The sequence below is a fragment of the Crinia signifera genome, chromosome 5 (assembly GCF_055691185.1).
Source record: "Crinia signifera chromosome 5, ASM5569118v1, whole genome shotgun sequence".
NCBI classification, from domain to species: Eukaryota; Metazoa; Chordata; class Amphibia; order Anura; family Myobatrachidae; genus Crinia; species Crinia signifera.
The window spans coordinates 221,944,799-221,968,057 of record NC_139221.1 but is presented as its reverse complement, the minus strand read 5'-3'; the positions used below and the strand labels follow the sequence as shown (position 1 = coordinate 221,968,057).

Here is a 23,259-nt window from a genome sequence, read left to right as displayed (position 1 = left end):
AATTTGTAAAAAATGCATGTCGACCTTTTTCATGTTGACCTATTGCCTGTCGACCTTTTCCATGTTGACCTTTAGACCCTGTCGACCTAGTGTGTGTTGATTTTTAAACCCTGTCGACATTTTGATTGTCGACCATTTGACCCTGTCGACCATATCTGTCTATCATGAGTCAGTCCGGATACCCTGGAATTGCTGGGCTTCACGATTGTGTGACCTAATCCTGTCTACCACACAGTGTGGATGCTGGTGTGTGTTAGTGATAGCCCACGCCCATAGCAACGGTAAACAAATCTAACTTTATATATCATGGCAAAATATTATTTAGAAGAACAATCACATAATTGAACAAGCAACCCAGTGCATACTGGTTATAGTAAAATATATGCTACTGAGTATGCTAATATCACTACCTTCTGAGGAAACCACTGTATTGAAACAACAGAGAAACGCGTCAAAGTCTCCATAACGTTACATTTGCATCTGAGCTAAATTAGCCGCAATCTTCGAAAAAGGCTAAATCCTCCCACTTCCAGTCTCAACAAGATATTTATTTACACATTCCTATATAGTGTATGATATTCATTTGCGCTTTACGACTGGAAAGTTGAAACCGTGATAAAACAAATTGAACCGACATAGAGGTAGGAGGGCCCTGTTCGCAAGTTTCCAATCTATAGTGATAATAGAAGGGATACATAAGGATAGGATTCTATACCATGGCAGTCCCATCAGATTGCCAGACAGTCCTTATGGGATGCAATTAGATATGGACTTTGATACATACTGATGGCTCCTTTATCAGTCTCTGCTTAAGTGGCTATTTAGGTTGGAACTGGACATGAGTAGCGATCTTTTAGAAGAGAAGTGGAAACATTGGCGCTGGACTTGTTATCACTGGAGATCTAAGACCTCGTCGTTTATTCAATATATGGATGTGTAAAAGAAAAAAATTGTGTAAATGACACAATACAGCAAGCTGATACGTAGATGAAAGAGGGTGGGTCCAATTATTAGTACCGAACTCACTCTAATCAAAGCAAAGCTGTGTACATAAAGGTTTAGTTAGTACAATTTAAGTGTAGAATCAAAGACCACTTAATACCGAGAATGATTGTTCATGTATTCCAGAATGCTACCGTACTCACTCTCGTAGCAGATGTTCAAAACACATAAAGGTTTCATTCAAATAAGACAGCAAATGGGTGCATGAAATATTCAGCAGACCACCATGTGAATGCGTACTGTACTCACTCAATAGAGAATGGGTTAAAACATATAATGGTTTCTTTCCGGATCCATTACCTTCATATCATCCCCATATTAGTGTAGGTCTCCCAGTAACATGAAGGCAATAAGAGAGGAATGGATGATGCTCAGTAAAACTCAAAATATTTAATAAACAATAAAAGATAAAGAATAAAAATGTCAGCAATCACCTGAGATGCGGCCACATTGGCCAATAGCCATAGTCACAGGGAAGCAAAGGGTTAAAGATCACTCTCTGCCTGCATGATTTATAGCAAATGACTTAATAAAACAATTGAACTGTAAATTATCATTGAGGCCATGTAGATCTATACACCGAAACAGTTTACGGTCATTAGTTGACTAAGGTCAAAAGGTCAACAATGTGAAGGTCGACAGTCAAAAGGTCGACATGAGTTTTTCACTTTTTATTTACTTTTTCACTTTTGAAAAGTGAAAAAACAATTTTGAAGTTCACTTCTAACACAATAAAAATAGACACACAAGACACACAACAAATAACATATAAAATAGCTTGATATGAGGTTCTATATTTGCTATAATGAGGCTTTGGAAATCATGGCTTTTGTAAATAGATATATGAGGCAATGGAATCACATAGTTACCAGTCCCGCATCAAAGAGTTAATAGCTCCTGTGGCCATATGGATGTTTGTATGGATATTCCTTCCTGGTGTAATTAGGGCAGTCTTTCATATGGGGCATAAATGCCCCCCTTCTTAGCTCTTTGTACTCGACTCCAGACACCCAGGGTTTGAAGGTATTCGGTGCACAGTACTTAGAGATTTTCTCCAATCACTTAGCTCCTTGCTAGTGGGATGTAGAGTATCAGCAGTGACCAGACTCCTTCCTTGAGGCTTACATATGTGTTTCTCCACCTGTAGTAGATCGGCGGATTCCTCAGATAAGCCTCAGTACTCCACTGTGTGACATATTGTCACCCCTCCTGACCCTTTTCTTATACTAATTACCTCAATAACTGAGGCAATCAGTATAAGAAATGTATTTAAATTTATTTGATTAAATCACTGCTGCATGATTACATAGGCTCTGTATGATTGGTCAACATTGTCTAGGTTGTCAGTCAATAAATTGAGAACATATGCAGGGCCGGTGCTAGGCACCAGAGCGCCCCAGGTGGGAGGGGTGCCCTGGTGCTCAATTGCTCCACGAGGGGAGGGGGGGAGCGGCAATGTGGCTGAACACCTGTGTGAGCTCCTTCCTCCGGCTCTCCTGCTCCTCTGCTGCGGCTGCTGTGGTAGCTTTCGAGCTCACTACCGCCCTCCAGTGGCCGATAGTAAACATATGGCCAATATGGTAGATGTCAACATGAAAAGTCAACCTGCTTTTTTTGCATTTATTTTTTTGTTTTGTATTCTTTCATACTTATCAGCCAGGTAAATGCGGACTAAAGCTACGATGTGCACAACAAAAATTTATACATAACTCAGGTTCAGGCGCTGTTTAGTTCACTTATTTCTCCCATCAATGGTTATTGGGGCAGATATCATGTAAATAAAAAGCTTGATATAGTGAAGTACAGCTTAGACAACACTTTAATACATGAAATCACTGATAATCCACAATCCAGAACTTCAGTGAACACACCAAAAATTTTTTTTACAGAGATATACAGGGCATTCCCTGCAGTTTGCAAATAAAACGATCAAAGAGTGCATAAGACAGTCTATGTTTTCAATTACCGGAATAGGCAGAACTGGTATTAGCAGTTATTAAGTGCACAGGAGAAATTGTCCCGGGGCAACTCACTCCCAGTCAGATTCTGCCGTCCAGGTATCGTCACTCACAGTCTGTCTGTCCGCTCACACTGCTGACCAACGCGTTTCGACTTAGCATCAAGTCTTTATCAAGGTCCAAATGGTGAATGCCTTTCCGCACTTCTTGCGGCTATAAAAAGGCTGTGAATGATTGTTTAATTGCCTCCTGATGCGTCTTTTCCTCGTACTACATTACCCACACTCCTCCAAACCGGAAGAGGCATCACGTCTCTCCCGAGACGTCACTTCCGGTTGCGGTACTATTGTGTCTGTTTGCAGGGATCTAGTATCGTCTTGGGACTCCATATCCCATGATCCTCAGCTTGGGGGTGTGTCCGCATCGTCACGTCCCCTGTTTCTTAGCAGAGGCGCCGTTCTGAATACTTGGTGACGCGTTGTTATGACAACTTATGATACAAATCTAAATTCTGTGGTGTAATCGCTGTATAATAGAGAGGAAGTTCATCATAACAACGTATTAATTCCATTGAATTTTTCTCACACAAATATACAATCACAAAACGTCTGGCATAAAAAACATGATAAAAAATATTTGCTAAAAAACCTTTAAAACCATTAAAGTGCTTGTGCAGAAATGTAAACATGCTGGCCATCTCTTATATATTTGGCTACATCTGTCACTCAAAGTGTGTCTGGAGCTGTAACGCTGGGTTGTGGACTTCCATCTTAATTTATGATTGTCATCACCTGTTTTAAACAGGGTAATTGATAAGAAAGGTGTTTAAGCACAGGTGATGGTAATCCATAAATTAAGAAGAAAGTCCAGAAACAGAGCAATGTGTCCCTCCTGGAGAGGGTCATGTTGGGAGGTTTGCACCTCCCTCCCTCCCCCATCCCCCCCCATTCACGGCATCCCCACGATTAAATGGCACATGCAAAACACTGACATGGCTATGGTCGACAATGAAAACGGTTGACAAGATTTATTTTTCACTTTTTCAATGTTTTCATATTCATTCTCATGTGTCGACATGGACACCAATGAAGTGCCACACTTATGTCAACATTTACATGTGTTGACCTTTCTGTGTTGATTTTTTCTTGTGGCAATTCGCGGCACCCCCCGCGACCCCCCTCTCGCGATTTGCAGCACACCCCCCGCAATTCGCGACACCCACGGTGACTCTCGCGATTCGCGGCCCCACCCCGTGACACCCCCCTCCTGCGATTCGTGGCACCCCGCGACCCCCCCTCCCACGATTCGCACCAACCCCCCAGACCCCCCTCCCGCGGTTCACGGTGCCCCCCACGACCCCCCCTACCGCGATTCCCCACCCCTGACCTCCCCTCCTGTCATTGCAGCAACCCCCCGCCCCCGCGACCCACCCTCCCGCGATTCACTGCAACCCCCCGTGCCCCCCCTCCCACAATTCGCGGCACCCACACCCCCCCCGCGACCCCCCCCTCCCGCAATTCACGGCATCCACCCACGACCCCTCCTCCCGTGATTCGCGGACACCCCTCACCTCCTCCCTCCCCCCCACCCCCGCACGTGATTCACGGCAACCCCAGGATTAAATGGCACATGCAAAACACTGGCACGGCTATGGCCGACAATGAAAAAGGTTGACATGAGTTTTTGAAGATTAATTTTCCTTTTTTTAATGTTTTCATATTCATTCTCATGTGTCGACATGGACACCGATGAAGTGCCACACTTATGTCAACATTTACATGTGTTGAACTTTCTGTGTTGATTTTTTCTTATGGCGATTCGCGGCACCCCCTGCGACCCCCCTACCGCGATTTGCAGCACACCCCCCACAATTCGCGGCACCCCCGGTGACTCCCGCGATTCGCGGCCCCACCCCGTGACACTCCCCCCCACGATTCACGCCAACCCCCCGGGCCCCCCCTCCCGCTGTTCACGGTGCCCCCCACGACCCCCCTACCGCGATTCCCCACCCCTGACCCCCCCTCCTGTCATTGCGGCAACCCCTCGCCCCCGCGACCCACCCTTCCGCGATTCACTGCAACCCCCCGCGCCCCCCCTCCCACAATTCGTGGTACCCCCCCCCCCCCGCGACCCCCCCCTCCCACAATTCACGGCATCCACCCACGGCAGCACGCCTAAGCCCCTCTTTAGTCCCCCGTATACTCACACACCCCTATTACTACCCAGCTTCCTGCTCTCCTGAACCGTAACTTCCACCACTGGGGAGTCACTTACGCTGTTTTGCCCACATGCCCCTATCATGCCTCATAGCCCAGCCTCCTGCTCTCATGCACCCGAACTCCCACCCAGTAGGAGGAGACACTGACTAAGGGCCACCATCCTGTACTGCCACCTGGACCCTCACCCACTGGCAGAAGCTGCACAGTATCTCCCACCCTCCTCTTTAGTCCCCCTTATGCCCACACACCCCTATCACTACCCAGCCTCCTGTTTTCCTGTGTCGTGAACTCCGCCAGTGGGGAGCCGCTGACTCAGAAACACCCTACTATACTATTGCACACACACACCTAAACAACACGCACACACAGCGCCCCCCCACACCCACAAATGTCACTGTACCATCCACACTATCAATGTACATCTTACTCTGTAACCGCTTTTTAATTAAACAAAACAATACACACCCCCTTCCACATAATATGCTCTCTATTTAACACATTTCAACTATAACTCAAGTTGCAATACAGGCATCTTTCATACAATTCTAACCATCTTTCTCATATGCAAATGTTCACAAATTAAGGGGGCGCAGCCCCTTACTACGGTGTGAAGAGCGCCCGTAGGGCGCGATGAATCACCTAGTTATATTAATAAAAACCTTATAAAAACCATTTGATTTCATAATCGGAATTCAGGCCCTTAGGAATTAGGGTACCCAATTCATAAATGAGTTTCATTTCGTTTTTTGCCAGCTGGGTTGCCAGGTCCCTTTGTCTCCAGTGGCCTTTGACCCATCTCAGGCCACAGAACTTAGTGATTTTGGTTATGTCACTTTGATGGCATTTTTTGAAGTGGTTCGGTAGGGCATGGGTCTCAAGCCCTTTCTTAATGTTGCGAATATGCTCGCTCAAACGGACTTTCAGTGGTCTCGAAGTCCGACCGATATACCAAAACCCACATTGACATTGAATCCCATACACAACATTCTTAGTATTGCATGTCATGAAATCCAATATTTTAAAGGAATTCCCGTTTATCTCAATTTCATTAAGTTTTTGTGATGATCCTGGTACATTCCTGCAGCCCATGCAGGAACCGCACCTAAAGAATCCTTTTGATTTGACAGTTGTCATTGTTTTAGTGGGAGGAAGTGCACTGTGCACCAATTTAGATCTTAGATTAGGTGCGCGGCGGTATATAACCTTAGGCACTGAAGGTAATAATTGTCCTATTACAGGGTCTTTACAAACAATGTTCCAATGTTTCTTTAAGGTGCGTTCCATCTGTTTATAATGACTATTAAAAGTGGTAATAAAAGCATATTCAAATTATCTGTGGTGTTTTTTACTTTGGGTTTTAACAAGGCCTCTTGTGGAATTTCAGTCACTTCTCTTTTGTATTTTTCTACTTGGGTCTCATTGTAGTTGGAACACAAAAACTTTTCCTGTAAATTTTCGGCTTGTTTTAGAAAAATGTCTTGTTCCGAACAATTTCTTTTTATTCTCCTGAACTGCCCCCCCGGAATTGACCTAAGCCAATCCGGGTGGTGACAGCTCGAGGCAGGAATAAAAGAACCAGAATCTGTCGGCTTGGTGTAGTTCTTTGTTTGAATGGCATTCTCAGAAATATTCACCGTTACATCCAAAAAATTTACTTCTACATTGCTGCTATCAAACGTGAGTTCTATATTTAAAAGGTTGGTATTTAAAAAAGTATAAAATTCTTTTAAAATAGATTCCTCTCCCTTCCAAATAAAAAATACATTGTCTATGTATCTGCGCCATGACACCAGGTTCGCTCCAAATGGGTTATTATGCCATACGTTATCCATCTCCCATTGGCCCATAAAAATGTTTGCATAGCTTGGAGCGAACCTGGTGCCCATGGCTGTTCCTTTTTGTTGCAAATAAAACGTACCGTCATACATAAAATAATTGTTATTCAGTATGAATTTAACTCCTTCTATAAGGAACTCTTGTAGTCCATTGGAAAGGTTACTTTGGGTTAAAAAGTTTTTCGTTGCATTGATTCCCTCTTTGTGTTCGATGATTGTATACAAAGAGCGGACGTCTGCAGTCACTAGGAACATATCTGAAGTCCATTGTATCTCTTTTAAATAAAGAATAAAATCTTTAGTGTCCTTTTAATGGGAGATATTTTTCCCTACTAGTGGTTGTAAATAATGATCGATCATGGCCGAAAGGTTTGCTGTTACCGAATCCACACCGGCGACAATTGGTCTTCCAGGTGGATTTTCACAATTTTTGTGTACTTTCGGTAAAATGTACATTACCGGTGTTACCGGTTCTTTATTAATGAGAAAAGCTGCCTCTTTCTCTGTAATTATTTCTTTTTGTTGAAAGGTTTCTACTAACTCTATCAGCTCTTTTAGGATCCTTTCGGTCGGATCTTTTCTTAATTGATGATATGTATCTACATCATCTAGTTGGCATTTCATTTCTTTCTCATACATTTCCTCATCATTTCCTTCATCATTTATGAATTGGGTACCCTAATTCCTAAGGGCCTGAATTCCGATTATGAAATCAAATGGTTTTTATAAGGTTTTTATTAATATAATGGCCAGCATGTTTACATTTCTGCACAAGCACTTTAATGGTTTTAAAGGTTTTTTAGCAAATATTTTTTATCATGTTTTTTATGCCAGACGTTTTGTGATTGTATATTTGTGTGAGAAAAATTCAATGGAATTAATACGTTGTTATGATGAACTTCCTCTCTATTATACAGCGATTACACCACAGAATTTAGATTTGTATCATAAGTTGTCATAACAACGCGTCACCAAGTATTCAGAACGGCGCCTCTGCTAAGAAACAGGGGACGTGACGATGCGGACACACCCCCAAGCTGAGGATCATGGGATATGGAGTCCCAAGACGATACTAGATCCCTGCAAACAGACACAATAGTACCGCAACCGGAAGTGACGTCTCGGGAGAGACATGATGCCTCTTCTGGTTTGGAGGAGTGTGGGTAAAAGGAGTGTCCGAGGAAAAGACGCATCAGGAGGCAATTAAACAATCATTCACAGCCTTTTTATAGCCGCAAGAAGTGCGGAAAGGCATTCACCATTTGGACCTTGATAAAGACTTGATGCTAAGTCGAAACGCGTTGGTCAGCAGTGTGAGCGGACAGACAGACTGTGAGTGACGATACCTGGACGGCAGAATCTGACTGGGAGTGAGTTGCCCCGGGACAATTTCTCCTGTGCACTTAAGAACTGCTAATACCAGTTCTGCCTATTCCGGTAATTGAAAACATAGACTGTCTTATGCACTCTTGGACCGTTTTATTTGCAAACTGCAGGGAATGCCCTGTATATCTCTGTAAAGAAAATTTTTTTGTGTGTTCACTGAAGTTCTGGATTGTGGATTATCAGTGATTTCATGTATTAAAGTGTTGTCTAAGCTGTACTTCACTATATCAAGCTTTTTATTTACATGATATCTGCCCCAATAACCATTGATGGGAGAAATAAGTTAACTAAACAGCGCCTGAACCTGAGTTATGTATACATTTTTGTTGTGCACTATATTTCTGTAAGGGTTAAAGGGAATACCCTATATACATCACTGGTAAGGCTGCTCAGCGCACTGGTGGAGGAACACATTTTCTTGTTTCATAAAGCTACGATGTGCCCGAAGCATGGCGTATCGGTATTTAGAGTCAAAGTCTGAAATCTACAAAATGACTCCCAAAAATTTGGGAAAAACCTAATGTTGACCTTTTCATGTGTTGACTATTTCTGTAATGACTTCCTAGTGTTGTCCTTTTGTCTGTATCGACCTTGTGCCTTGGGGTCGGCCTGGACACTGTTGACCTAATAACTCCTGATCCACGTCCAATTACACGCCAGTAATGCAGCAAGAATGGACTAACAATACAATTTGTTGACAGTATAAATGTTACTCATTAATTATACATAATCATATGTAGTGTTATTATAATCCAAACTGCAGCAATTGTAAGATCTATCACATTTCAAAGGGAGTTAAATCCTTTAATAATCTAAAACAACTATTTCACAAAGTAAATCCCATTTAAGAGGCAAATATCAATCGTTTGCATGTTTCTTACAATTATATGAATTTTTTAATTCATTTAATTGTATAAACATGGAGACTGTATAATATTTTTTTTCATAATATGCTTCCACTTATTTTATGCCATTCAGCTAAATTCAGTGAGCAGGTTTAGGTTGCAAGGTAATTATATTGACGTGGTGAAATCACACAGCAATATAACTGCTGCATCCGTCCTTTACAGAAACTCATTCATAATAAAAACACTCTTGAGGTTATTCAATGAAGGGTTGTACACACCGGGTGATTCTTCTAAGCGCGTTTGACTACATTGTCAAAATCGATTAGTAGGTTTGCATGAATTGTCCTATCACAGTGGGTGATAGCGACGCTCGACCCTGCCGCTTCGCTATCGAGTAGCCAAACAGTCAGTGCAGACAAGAATATTCCTGCTACACAGTGTATATGGCCGCATCTCCCAGGGCTGGTAGGATGTAGTTAGCCATCTCTCGGTTGGCTTAACTACATCTTGATATACACAGGGCTTAATCGAAATTGCCAGGGCCGTGTGTACACAGCTTTAGACAAAATCTTTCTTTAATGGGCAAAATCATGTACACTGCAGGTGGAGCACATGTAACATGTGCAGAGAGAGTTTGGCAAATGCTAGGGGCATCTGAAAAGCCATTGGGTTTATGGAAGGCTGGAAAATTGACTGGAATGGGCAGTAGTTAAAAAATTCTGGGGCAGATGTATTAAGCTTTAACAAGAGATAAATCCAAGGGTGATAAGGAGAGATAAACGTCCATCCAATCACCTGCTAACTGCCATGTTACAGCCTGTGTTTGAAAAAAGTCAGAAAAGGAGCTGATTGGCTGGATGTTTATCTCTCCTTATCACTATTGCATTTATTTCTTGTTAAGGCTTAATACATCTGCCACACTATTTGCTGTTGCTTTATGCAGTCACTGTAACCTTATTGCATTGTTGCTGGACAGTGCAAAAAGTACATTTTTGTTCATTGCAGCACAGTGTTCGTGAAGTCATAACATTACACAGCATTTCTGAGACAGGAAGTTCAGAGGAGACACAGCAGCAGGCAGACACCCAATCCCTACGGATCTGACATAGAAATAGGGCCAAATAACTATGTGCAAGGGCTGACAGAAGCGGGGTCCGGGCAGCTGGCAGTGGCAGGTGCCGGGCGGCAGGGCGGGAAGCGGCAGCAGAACTTAAAAAAATGATTTCCAAATAAGCATATCACAACCTTCTCTGAAGAAGGACCATGTAAGTCCGAAATGCATTAGGCTGGTGAAGGATAACCATACCCGGTACACCATAGGCTGCTGATACCCAGACCAGAAGTCAGGATTGTAGAGCCAGCACCCTCTCCTGCACTACCCTTTGGAAAGATCTGGTACTGGATGTGACTTAAGCTGAACAGTGTTTCCAGGAGGTTCCACCCATGGTGGTGATATGCTTATTTTATATGTTTTTTTGTGAGTGCAATTTTTGAATAAATTATTTTTATGGAACAGTATTGCATTATGTTGGGATTTTTTAATCCTTTAATTAGCCTTCTGATCCATTCAAAGAACATAATCTAACGAAGATCAAATAAAAGCCTGTTTAACAAAATAAGGTTGTATTGTCCCTATTTGTTTAAACACACAAGCGCCTTTGTGTCACTTTAGAACTATTTGTTATAGGGATTCATTCATGTTAGCTGATATGATATTTGTTCACTATTTTAGCAACGTTCTGGAGCTGTGTCTGTAGAGATACTAAAGTGGACTGGAGAGAAACATGGGGAGATGAGGCTGTGTAGGTTTTTGACAGATCCCTTATTTGATATCAAGCTCCTATAATAATGCTATGCCCAGGGCCGGTGCTAGGGTGTCTGGCGCCCTCCTGCAAACCATAAATTTTGCGCCCTTTCACATTGCCATTGCAACAAGCTGCAGCCCGATTGTGGAAGCATATGCAACATGCGATCCTATGGAGGATCTCAGGTGCATGTACATGTATGCATACACCATCTCAGTGCTGTGTCCGCAAAATGTTGCAGGCACTAAAGGTGCCCATACACGCTGCGAGAATCGCATACGTTATGTGCTAGATTGCATTGCACGGCATGCATGCAATGTGTGTGCGATACGATCCGAAAGCAGTACAAAAAGTATGTGCAGCACATACTTTTATACTGTGCGATGCGATGCCCGCAGGAGCGCACATCGCATCGCACGCTGCTATTGCAGCGTGTATGGCCACCTTTAGGCACATAACCCAGCCCATTATTTAAAAAGTATCTAAATTAATATAAAAAAATCAACAATTATTATTAAAACATTTGTTAGAAACGTATAATAAAAGACTCACTTTTTTTTTTTTTTTTGCTGTTTAACTGAGGACGCCATTACACCCCTCTCGTGACTGAGGGGGGAAGGAGGTGAGAGAAGGAGGAGATGGAAGAAGAGGGGAGGAGATAGAGAGGGCGGAGTGTTGAGGATTGGCAGTGGCACTGGCACAGCACACTGAGAAGAGGGAAGGAAGGGGAGGTGGTGCTGCTGCCTGTTCGTCATTTGATTGACAGCTGACAGGCGCAGGGAGCAATGGGTAGGGGATGAATCCGGACATGACATGACATCCAGGCATTCCTCAGACAGCGCTACATGCCTCAGCGCAAGTGTCCTTGAGGAAGAGGGGGCAGGTCGCAGCTACTCGGCCTCTCCATAGTGCCACCCACTGTCAGCCAGGCACTGCAGGCGGTGTGCAGGCTGTGTGCTTTCGCAGTGCAGGGAGCAGCTCTTTATACTGCCGCCCGCCCGCTGTCAGACAGGTGCTGGTGGCGGCATGCAGGAGGCAGTGACAGTGAGGGCTGAGGCAGCTTTAGCAGAGCAGGGAGGGAGACGGCGCCTTTTCAGCATGGCGCCTCCCTGCTTTGCAGGAGCTGCTGAGTGGGTAGCGTCAGCCCTGGCTATGCCCCTTTTTCATGTGTGCGCACAAAAGCTCCCACATTGGGACCTGGGACAAAATCTTTCCTAGGGCACCACATTAGTCAAAGTTGGATCTGAATCAGCCAAGTGGTCAACCAGAAGGTCAAGACAAACTGAATCAAAACAAAACAGACAGAGTGATTGACAAATTATTAGACAGAAGGGTTAGGAGCCAAGTTAAATTATATACACTAGAATCAATCATTCAGTATACAGATAACGAGGACACTGAGGGTGAAATTTAATGACATGCGATTTTTAAGCATGTATAAAAATCGCACAAAATCGCACTTTTTAAAATCGCGTTATTGGGACGATTTTCGCATATTTAATGAGATGCGATTTCGCTGCAAAATAGCGCAATAAAGTGCGATTTTGTGCGATTTTTAAGTCCTGAAAATGTGCGATTTTCAGTCATGAAAATCGGCACATTTTCAGTAATGTGCGGTGTGTTGAAAAAAAAAAAAGAAAAAAAAAACGCGTGCGGTCCCCCCTCCTAAGCATAACCAGCCCCGGGCTCAAAAAGCCGGTGCTGGTATCATAAAATCAGAGGGAAAAACAAATAGGGGTTCCCTTGATTTAATGAAACCAGCACCAGGCTCAAGGTCCGGTGCTGGTTCCCAAAATACGGGGGACAAAATGACTAGGGGTCCCCCGTATTTTAAGAACCAGCAACAGACCCAACCAGCCAGATTCATAGACGATGTCCTATTCCTATGGAAAGGGACGGAAGAATCACTGAAACTCTTTCTAGAACACATGAACAACAACGACAATAATCTAAAATTTACAACAGAATACAGCAAAACAGAAGTCAATTTCCTGGACCTAAAGATATTCATCGAAAATTCACAGCTACACACAAAAATATACACTAAGAAAGTGGACGTTAACTGTTTCATCCTCTCCACGAGTGCACATCACCCCAGTTGGCTACAAGCCATCCCTAAAAGTCAATATCTCAGAATACGTCGCAACTGCTCGAAACTAACAGACTTCACAGAACAGAGCAAAGAACTAACCATCCAATTTAAGGAAAAAAACTACAACAGCGAACATCTAGAGAAGGCGTATAAAAAAATAGAAGCAAAAGAAAGAAATGACCTCCTGCAATACAAAAACAAAGACTTGAACAAACGACAGAATGAAACACTATTCATCACAAACTACTCCAGATAGACAACAAACATACAAAAAATAATATGGAAGCACTGGTCACTGTTACTGCAGGACGAACAACTAACAGAACACATCCAAGAGAACACCCAGAATCAGAAAAGCACCAAACATCAAAGACAAACTGGTCCACAGCTACATCCCACCGAAACAGACAAACCAAAGCACAATCACCGGAAAAAACCCAACCAATGGCTTTTATCACTGTGGCAAATGCACAGGATGCAAACAACAAAAGACACTAAGCACTAAACCAACCGCAGAATTCAGATCTTCAAAAATAGGAAAGAGATACCCGATTAAGAGCCGAATCACCTGCGACACAAAGGGACTGATATATCTCTTGGAATGCCCATGCAAGAAACAATACGTAGGCCGAACCACAAGACCACTGAGAACACGCCTGAATGAACACATCCGCAACATCAAAAAAGGCTTTGAGGACGACAACCTATCACTGCATTATAAAGAACATCACAACAGCGACCCAGATGGATTAAGCTTCATAGGGATAGAGACCGTACAACTGAACTGGAGGGGAGGAGACTACACGCAACTTATAAACACAACTGAACTAAAATGCATGTATGAGCTACAGACACTGAACCCTCGAGGGCTCAACTTGGACAATGAAATAAAATCCATAGTCGGCAAAAAGAAATAAGTAACATGAACTGTAACACCCACCACATCCGTGGTCCCTAAGCCAAATAAAATCCCCCCCCCCAAGACACCCCCCCACACCTAACATGAAACCCACCCCCACCCAATCAACGGACAATAATCAATGCACCTGTCTCCCTAAACTACAATGCAGAATAACACAAAAAAATTGCCATAAGAGACTAATATCAAAACTGTCAACATCTCATTGTATGTCAACATATCAAAACTGTCAACATCTGCAATTATGTACTTATATATCAAAACTGTCAACATCTCATTGTATGTCAACCTATCAAAACTGTCAACATCTGCAACTATGCACTTAAAGTAGAACATCAAGGAAAAGAACGTGGAATAATGACATTACACCAGCATAACCATGGCAACATAAAAACTGAACGCAACAGCAAGCAGAAAACTCCTCAACCTAACTTGAAGGAAAAGCACATCACCAATCAGCACCCAGCGCATCACCAACCAGCACGCAGCCACAACCTAACTTGAAGGAAAAGTACATCACCAATCAGCACGTAGCAACATCACCAATCAGCACACAGCCACAACCAAGACCGGAGAACCAATCACAAGGAAGACAAGAGCCCGCCCACTGCCTACAAATGAAATGGAAAGAAACACACTGTAAACTCCCTAGAAGAAGGCCAGTACAAGGCAGAAACGCGTTGGAGAAGCAACAGCAATCCATCACACCCCAACCCCAATCGAGTGAGAACTGAGTGGAGGAACCAGGGAGACATCCGCCGCACGAAGGACAGAGCCAGGCACGGAGAGGTGACGTCACCAAGAAGGCCGCGGCACAGAGACCATACAGCCGGCGCAACAGGACGGGAACCAGCAAGCGACGCAGGGAACGGGAGCATGTGAGTTGGTGGATCCGTAGGCAAGGCACCGGGGCGGGAAGGAGTTATCAAAAGCTCCCCCTGCCAGACGCTCCACGTCCCACTACCCACAGTGACAGACAGCCAAGGGATACGGTCCAAAAACCGGACACCTTCACTGCCGGCTGGGTAGGGAGAGAGGACACAAGGAGTGCCCAGACCCACCACCGCAGCCCCCCGACCCGAGCGACGCAGAGCACCGCTTACGTCAAGGAGGGAGAATACCCCATCACCCTCCAAGCCATGAACACCTGATGGGCAGCCTTCAGCAGCCGGGCACCAGCACAGCTAATAAAAGAAACGGCACAGCGGGACGCCGCAGCCGTAGGAACACCTCCAACTGAACTGTGCCCCCCCCCAAACCCGTCCGCATCAGAGGGAACAACCCTCGACCCCCATCCCCCCACACTCATAGCACTCACCATTGTGCCATTGATTGTATTAATAATTGTAGCAATTATTGCAACATCATTTGTACCATTTGAATGTAATTGTATTTAAGACTGCACCTTTTGAAGTAAAATTGTTTTAAACCAAACCCATTGCTCATTCTTCCAAATCGGGATCGCTAATACACCCCACACCCAAGGAGTGGAGCGATACACTAAGCCCCACTTTACAATATGTCCACAGTAGTGCCAGTTACATATCATGTCCCCAGTAGTGCCAGCTACAGATGTTCACAGTAGGGCCAGTTACATAGCATGTCCCCAGTAGTGCCAGCTACAGATGTCCACAGCAGTAGTGCTTTTAGCAAAAAAAAAGTACGTTCTGGACAATATGGTTTTTGGAATAATTTGGATATGATATAATAAGGCTATAAGGATATGTGGATAATGCATAATCAACCTGTATATCTGTATCTATATCAAATAAATTTACATATTTTTGGAAAATAAACTTTTGTTTTAAACTAAACCTAACCAACTTTAAACACAGGTACTTGGGAATAAAAGTAAACAATGCTTCTGCGGAAGGTATTACTTCCCAGCCTTCTCACTTGTTTATTTTTCAGCTGCAGATAGCCTATTATATTGTCCTCGCAAATAGAACACACTAATATTATCATCGTACTGTCTCCCTAATGGACCTGAGGCTTTGAGTGTCACTGGGAAATAAAGATGCTTTCAGAAAAATAAGGAGTGAGGCCTATCATTTCACATTGTGATGCCTCTGTCTGTCAGAACCTGTCATGATATGCAGCTAGACATAAAAGTGTTTTTCTACAGCAGCTGCATTATGTCTTACTTGTCTTGTGCAAATCACAACCAAATAGGTTACAGTGGGGGAAGGTAATGTATGAGACAGTTTGCATTCCATTCTTACCTCTACATTGTAATCAACAGCCCAATTAGTTTCACATTTGTTTGGTTTTAGCAAACATTTTTTTGTCTTTTATCTGTTGTTCTTCAAACGAATGCCGTATTCATGAATACAAAGAGTGAGGAGAGCACAAATCATACAAAAAGGTTACAAACACATGAATACTGTAAGTTGAAAACAAAATAACTTTAACAGTCCACTCATGCCTAACAGGTCCCACATATAAGAGTGATTCTTTTGGAATACCAATCACAGTTTTGTGTCTAAATAATGTGTATCTATATGTTATAATATCTTTACAGAAATAATGCTAAATTACAGCTTGCAGTCATTAACTGGTACATTCATACAGTACTTTATGCAGTATTACCAGTAGGTATGGCCTTTGGTGGGATAACCATCATTGGTCACCATCGATCCTTAATCTTGATGGTTTAATCCTATCAGCAAGGGAACCATTGATGGTTTCACCCACAGATGAATAATAGAATGTCAATGGCCATACCTAATTAAAAGGTGTGGATCACAGACATCCTGGTAATTAAATGTCTTGATTTGGGCCTAATTCATCACTGTCTGCTATTGTAAAGCGCAACGGAATATGCTGCGCTATATAAGAAACTGTTAATAAATAAAATAAATAAGTTCAGATCTCGTTACACCTGCACCCATACTTGCAAAGTACTGATTTTTTTTGTACTTTGTGCTAGCATAGATTCTGTTCTGAGCATGTGTGAGGATGCAGTGCGGCAGCAGACTCTAATGTAGGGTACACACCAGGACGACCACCGTCGTTCACGACCGATAGACGACCATGGAACGATTTCCCTTGGACTTCCCGGGAGCTCCCAGGCAGTCCCCAGCAAACGATTAGCAAAAATTGTGGGTTTTTTTGCGGAACGATCTAGATCCGATCCCGATGTGCCCGCGATGGTCGTTAAGACGGTCGGATCGCTGGTTTTTGTTTTTTTTGCAAGAACACATGCGACCGTCGTCAGATGGGCCTTTGAAATTGTAATGAAGGGGCTGGACTAGCAGAGGGGGAGGACTAGCAGAGGGGGATAGGAATAGCAGCAGCCATTTTAAACCAGTGTATTTCTGCTTTGTTACTAGTGAGGCTTGGTTTATACCTGCTGGACATAGCTATTTACACATTACTTTGTTTTGCCTGCCATTACAAAGTGTCTTTTAACCCTGCACTATGGAGAATGCAGTGATGGGTAGTCACCAGCAACAGTACCTGCTCTATTATGCAGTTTTGAAGCTCAGGCGTCAGAGAGCCCAGCGCAGGAGAGAAAGATCATGCTGGACAAAGCAGTGGCTACTTCAGCGTCAGACTCGTTCGCACATGCCACTGCTCAGGGACATCAGGGAGAATAACCCAGACGATTTTCGTAACTTCTTGAGGATGGATGATGCCACATTCCAGGAATTGCTGCGTCTGGTGACTCCCCACATCGAGAAGCAGGATACCAAGTATCGCATGGCTATCCCTGCTGAGGAACGGCTGGTGGTGACCCTGAGGTTTCTGGCGACAGGACGGTCTCTTGCTGACCTAAAGTTTGGATCCCTCATCTCCCCGCAAGCTTTGGGCCTCATCATCCCGGAGACCTGCAAAGCCATTGTGAAGGTGCTGCAGTACCAGTATTGCAAGGTAAGGATGAAATATACACTGTACACTTTATTGTGCAAACAAAATATTTTTATTTATAATTTAGGCCTAGGACAGAAACAGGTTTTTTAGGCCTTTCATGGTTAAAACATGTAAAATAGTAAATAGATTGTGTCAACACAAATATATTATAATACCATATATAAAAGATATTGTACAAAAACACACACTATATATAAAGATTTAAGTATGTATGACCCAGTTTAAACTTTCCCAATAAGTACGGGCTACTGTGTGGCAGAGGATGTCTGCCGCAGATAAGTAAAGGCTGCGGCCCACATGGCGCATGGCGCAGATGCAATGGTCCCGGCCCCATTGATGTGCGCCATACGCCATGTGAGCAGTGGCCATCACATACCTGCAGCTGAGACCATGTCTGCCGCACAGTACCCCATACTATTGGCAAAGAAAAAAGGGCAATAAATGGAGTTTGCTATCCAGATTGAGGAGAATCCTGTTCTCCCTCTGGTAATGCAGGTACAGGTAGCAGCATATAAATAAACAAAAAAAACACACTCTGGTAACTTCTGGAACATGCCCTTACAACAGTAGGGATAAGGTACTGTGCGGCAGAGGATGTCTGCTGCAGATATGTAAAGGCTGCGGCCCACATGGCGCATGGCGCAGATGCAATGGTCCCGGCCCCATTGATGTGCGCCATACGCCATGTGAGCAGTGGCCATCACATACCTGCAGCTGAGACCATGTCTGCCGCACAGTACCCCATACTATTGGCAAAGAAAAAAGGGCAATAAATGGAGTTTGCTATCCAGATTGAGGAGAATCCTGTTCTCCCTCTGGTAATGCAGGTACAGGTAGCAGCATATAAATAAACAAAAATACACACTGTGGCCCTTGTGTGGCAGAGGATGTCTGCTGCAGATATGTAAAGGCTGCGGCCCACATGGCGCATGGCGCAGATGCAATGGTCCCGGCCCCATTGATGTGCGCCATACGCCATGTGAGCAGTGGCCATCACATACCTGCAGCTGAGACCATGTCGATGGTAAATGATAAAGTAGCCTATTTTTTAAGACAGATCCTCAAAAACAGGACACTCTGGATCTTCTATCAGTAAAGAACTGTAGAATTGACGGTACTGGGGGGGTTGAGAAGGCTGTGTAGGTGTTGACTGGGTATGTGTTGGAATTGTGCTCGACTGGCCTGCTACGGTGGCAGGCGGAGTAGGCACTGGTGATTCTAATGACAGTGGTGTGTCTGGTGCACTACCAATGCCAACTATTTTAGTGCCACTGTTGAGATACCCTAAACTGCCATTATACACCAACTCCATGCATAACTTTTCAAAAGTAAGTTGCTGGTTAGGAGCCATGTTGCGAACACACTCTGCCACATAAGTGAAGTAGTTGTCATGTTTGTCCGGGTTTCTTTGCAGGACTTGATGTGCCCGCATCATAAATTCTTCATGTGCCGCTGCTTCTCCTTTTTTTCCTTTGCCACGCATTTTTTTGGCACGGGGGAGTGGTGGAGTGGGTTCCAGGGTGGGTGGCGGAGTGCGTGCCGGAGTAGGAACTTCGTTCGATGTGCATGCATTCTCAGATAGGACAGATAGGTCTGGGGTTGCAGGTGGGTAGTCACCAAGCTGTAAAAAAATTGAACATGTTTACTAATCAATTCTATTTACTTCTAATTTCAGTTCCCTACCAGCGTGAATGAATGGAAAGTCATCGCAGAGGAGTTTGAACAGCGATGGAACTTCCCAAATTGCGGTGGAGCCATTGATGGCAAACATGTCCGCATAGCCCAGCCTATCAATAGTGGTTCCTACTATTTTAATTACAAGGGCTATTTTAGCATTGTACTAATGGCTGTTGTTAATGCGAACTATGAGTTTATCTTCCTGGATGTAGGAAGGAATGGCCGTGCATCGGATGGTGGCACTTTCAAGGACACAAAGTTCTACGAAAGGCTCATAGCGAACACCCTTCACTTGCCGTCTGTCCAGGAAACTAAACAGGGGCTTAACTTTGTTTTTGTGGCTGACGAGGCTTTTGGCCTGCACGAGCATGTCATGAAGCCATATGCGCAAAGGGGGTTGAACCATGACAAAAGGATCTTTAACTACAGGCTATCCAGGGCACGGCGTGTTGTGGAAAATGCTTTTGGCATCCTGGCAAGCCGGTTTCGCATTTTCCACACTGCCATTAACCTGAGGGTGGACAAAATTGACTGGGTTGTCACGGCGTGCTGTGTCCTGCACAATTTGCTCCGCAGAAAAGCCACACAGCAAAGGGCTACAGGCACAGCACTCCAAGAAGACCAAGAACTGCCAGAGGAGGTAGTGCAGATATCCTCCTTGCAAACCCCAACACAACACTACACAGGGAGTGCACGAGCCAAACAGGTGAGGGAACAGTACATGGCCTACTTTAATGGGGAGGGCGCTGTGGATTGGCAGGAGGAATCAATTAGATAGCCAAAAAAATAGACTCACCGATGCAGACTGCGAATTCTCCTCCTCCTCCTGCGCCGTGACTTCTTGGTTTTCATGTTCTACCATAAGGACTACTCCTGTCCTCATCGACTCCTGGCTGAGGGTGAATGTCAACCGGTCATAGTACCAGAGCGATGTTTGATACATCTCGTCGACTCCAGCACCAGACTTCTTTGCAGCCTCCACCTTCTTGTGTTCCTTTAAGAACACCGTGCGCAGATTCTGGATGCGTTTCCTCACCCATTCAACATTGGCCTCTGGGTGAAATGGAAGACTGTAGCGTGCCAACTCCTCCAAGGCTTGGTTTCTTTTCATTTTGTTTGAATACTCCTTGGATTTTGTTCGCCACAGGCATTCGTGTGAACGATATTTTTCAATAAACCCTTCAAGAAACTCTTGTTCCTTTGCGTTGGACATTGGGACTGTAAAAAGATAAAACCATTTTAGTTGTTATAGTTATACCCATGTTTTGTTTCATATTTAAATTTTTATAGTTATAGTTACCAGTTTACCTAGTTCTTATGTTTTAAGTATTTAAAATGTTAATAAACTTTTATGAAAACCACTATACATTTTATTGTGCAGATTGCTATTCACACACACAGGTGAATGGGGCCTAGCAGAGAGGAGTGCATGGAATACTGCAATGGTGGACAATGGTTTATGTATATATATCTATATATACACAAACACACACACACAGGTGAATGGGGCCTAGCAGAGAGGAGTGCATGGAATACTGCAATGGTGGACAATGGTTTATGTATATATATCTATATATACACAAACACACACACACAGGTGAATGGGGCCTAGCAGAGAGGAGTGCATGGAATACTGCAATGGTGGACAATGGTTTATGTATATATATCTATATATACACAAACACACACACACAGGTGAATGGGGCCTAGCAGAGAGGAGTGCATGGAATACTGCAATGGTGGACAATGGTTTATGTATATATATCTATATATACACAAACACACACACACACAGGTGAATGGGGCCTAGCAGAGAGGAGTGCATGGAATACTGCAATGGTGGACAATGGTTTATATATATCTATATATACACAAACACACACACACAGGTGAATGGGGCCTAGCAGAGAGGAGTGCTTGGAATACTGCAATGGTGGACATTGGTTATATGTATACACACACACATGGGGCCCACCCAAAAAAAACAGTGACATGGTCGGGTGCACGGTTGCCAAACCAGTGCTTTATACACACTATATACATTGGTGGCAACAGTGGGCATGCATAGAAGAGCATTGGGAGTGCAAACATACCAGGTTGTTGTTCTGGGAGATGAGACAAGAAGGAGAGTCCAACTGCTGCGCCAGCGCTGTTTGCTATGTGGAAAAACATGGCGCCGGGGGAGTGTTTAGGAAATGCCACTCAAATAGGCTGGATCAAACGACGGACGCACCGACGGACGGACGACGGAGGCGGCAAAAAACACTCACGATCTGCATACGATTGACGGTCGGTCGGCCTGGGATTGACGGATCCTACCTGCAGCACGTAGGACCAAAGATGCGACCAAACGAGCGGCGTGAACGCGCATTGGATCGGAATCGGATCAAATAAATGTCAAAAACACACGATAGTACATACAATCTGCATACAACCGGTCGGAATTGGATCTAAATTGACAGAATCGGGCCCTAGTCGTCCTGGTGTGTACCCAGCATAAGTGATTGACTTAGGAAGTGGGAAGAGGTCAGGAATCTCTATTGTAGGACGGCTGGCTTCTGTGATGACTGACTTGTCACAAGCCGCGCAATACTGTTGCAGTGATCTGATGCTGTTTCCTAGGGCGTAGTACAGATTACTACAGCAGGCAGCGTCTGTTTATATTATATGCCTTTTTGCTGCATTGCCATACAGAGCTATCAGTGCTGCTTCAAAGGAAGTAGCAGTGATCGACAACCCAACCATATCTAAATTACGCACTCCATACCATATCCTGATTGAGTACTATGTATACTGTTACATTTTCAGTAATAAAGCCACTAAAATGCAAGAGCTCTAAAATTGCAACGTAAAATAGAACAAGACAAAGGGTCTATTTCTAAGTACGACATAGCAGAGATGCCAGATGCAATGGAGCAATGATATTCCTGTGCACGTGTCTGAGTCGTACCCGATTTCAATCATACTTGCAGAACAAATTAAGGGAGTTATTCTGGTTGATTCGCAAGGCTGCGAGTTTGCAGCCTTGCGAGTCTACCAAACCCCACCCGGCTAACAAACGCCCCCCCCCCCCCCCCCCCGCGCTGCCCCTTCAAAGTGCGGCTTCGCCCGAACAGCTGCGAATGGATGTTTTGCATAAACATCCATTCGCATGACTCGGGTAACCGCCCACATCTTTCGATGGTCGCCGACCATCGAATGATGTTTAGCATGCACGCCTATAAAAGTGACTTTTCAGTCACTTACATTTGCTGGCGTGGATATGGGCGGGCAGCTGACATCCGGTGATGTCAGCTTCCCACCCGCGTCACTGCCTCATTACCATGAGAATGCCCAGCATTCTCATGGGAACGCCCATGGAACAGACCGGTGCCCCCCGCCCATCTCTGCCCCCCCCCCCCCCACGCCATGAAAGGTCGCCGTGGGTGCACGCACCATACGCCTGAACATGCGCAGATACCCGCAGGCGCGCAACATCTGTACTGCATGCGAATGCACGCAGGACCGATGTGATCTGAATGAGGCCCTAAGACTCAGATGCATGCGTACTACCAAAACATAGACAATGTCTCCAACCCTAATTCAGGCACTGATTCGATAGGATAATGTCACTGGTTGCTAGTCAGCTGTACAGTATTCACTGCA

The 23,259-nt window shown here is 44.3% G+C and overlaps 2 protein-coding genes across 2 annotated transcripts in view; one reads left to right on the top strand and one right to left on the bottom strand.

Annotated features, from left to right (window-relative positions):
* Window positions 1-23,259, top strand: part of ULK4 (unc-51 like kinase 4) — a 704,158-nt gene that overhangs the window by 581,149 nt on the left and 99,750 nt on the right. The gene's annotated exons all lie outside the window — the stretch shown is intronic.
* On the bottom strand, window positions 18,945-21,372 carry LOC146079652 (uncharacterized). Its single transcript, XM_083186339.1, has 2 exons — window positions 20,411-21,372; window positions 18,945-19,558 (listed from the first exon to the last, which is right to left on the bottom strand). Exons 1-2 carry the CDS (start codon window positions 20,825-20,827, stop codon window positions 18,986-18,988), a joined length of 990 nt encoding a protein of 329 aa, XP_083042465.1. The 5' UTR covers window positions 20,828-21,372; the 3' UTR covers window positions 18,945-18,985.

Coding starts and splice junctions, on each gene's coding strand:
- LOC146079652 (XM_083186339.1), bottom strand. CDS start 20,827: ATGTCCAACGCAAAGGAACAAGAGTTTCTTGAAGGGTTTATTGAAAAA. Junction 19,559..20,410: donor AGAATTCGCAGTCTGCATCG/GTGAGTCTATTT, acceptor ATTTTTTTACAG/CTTGGTGACTACCCACCTGC.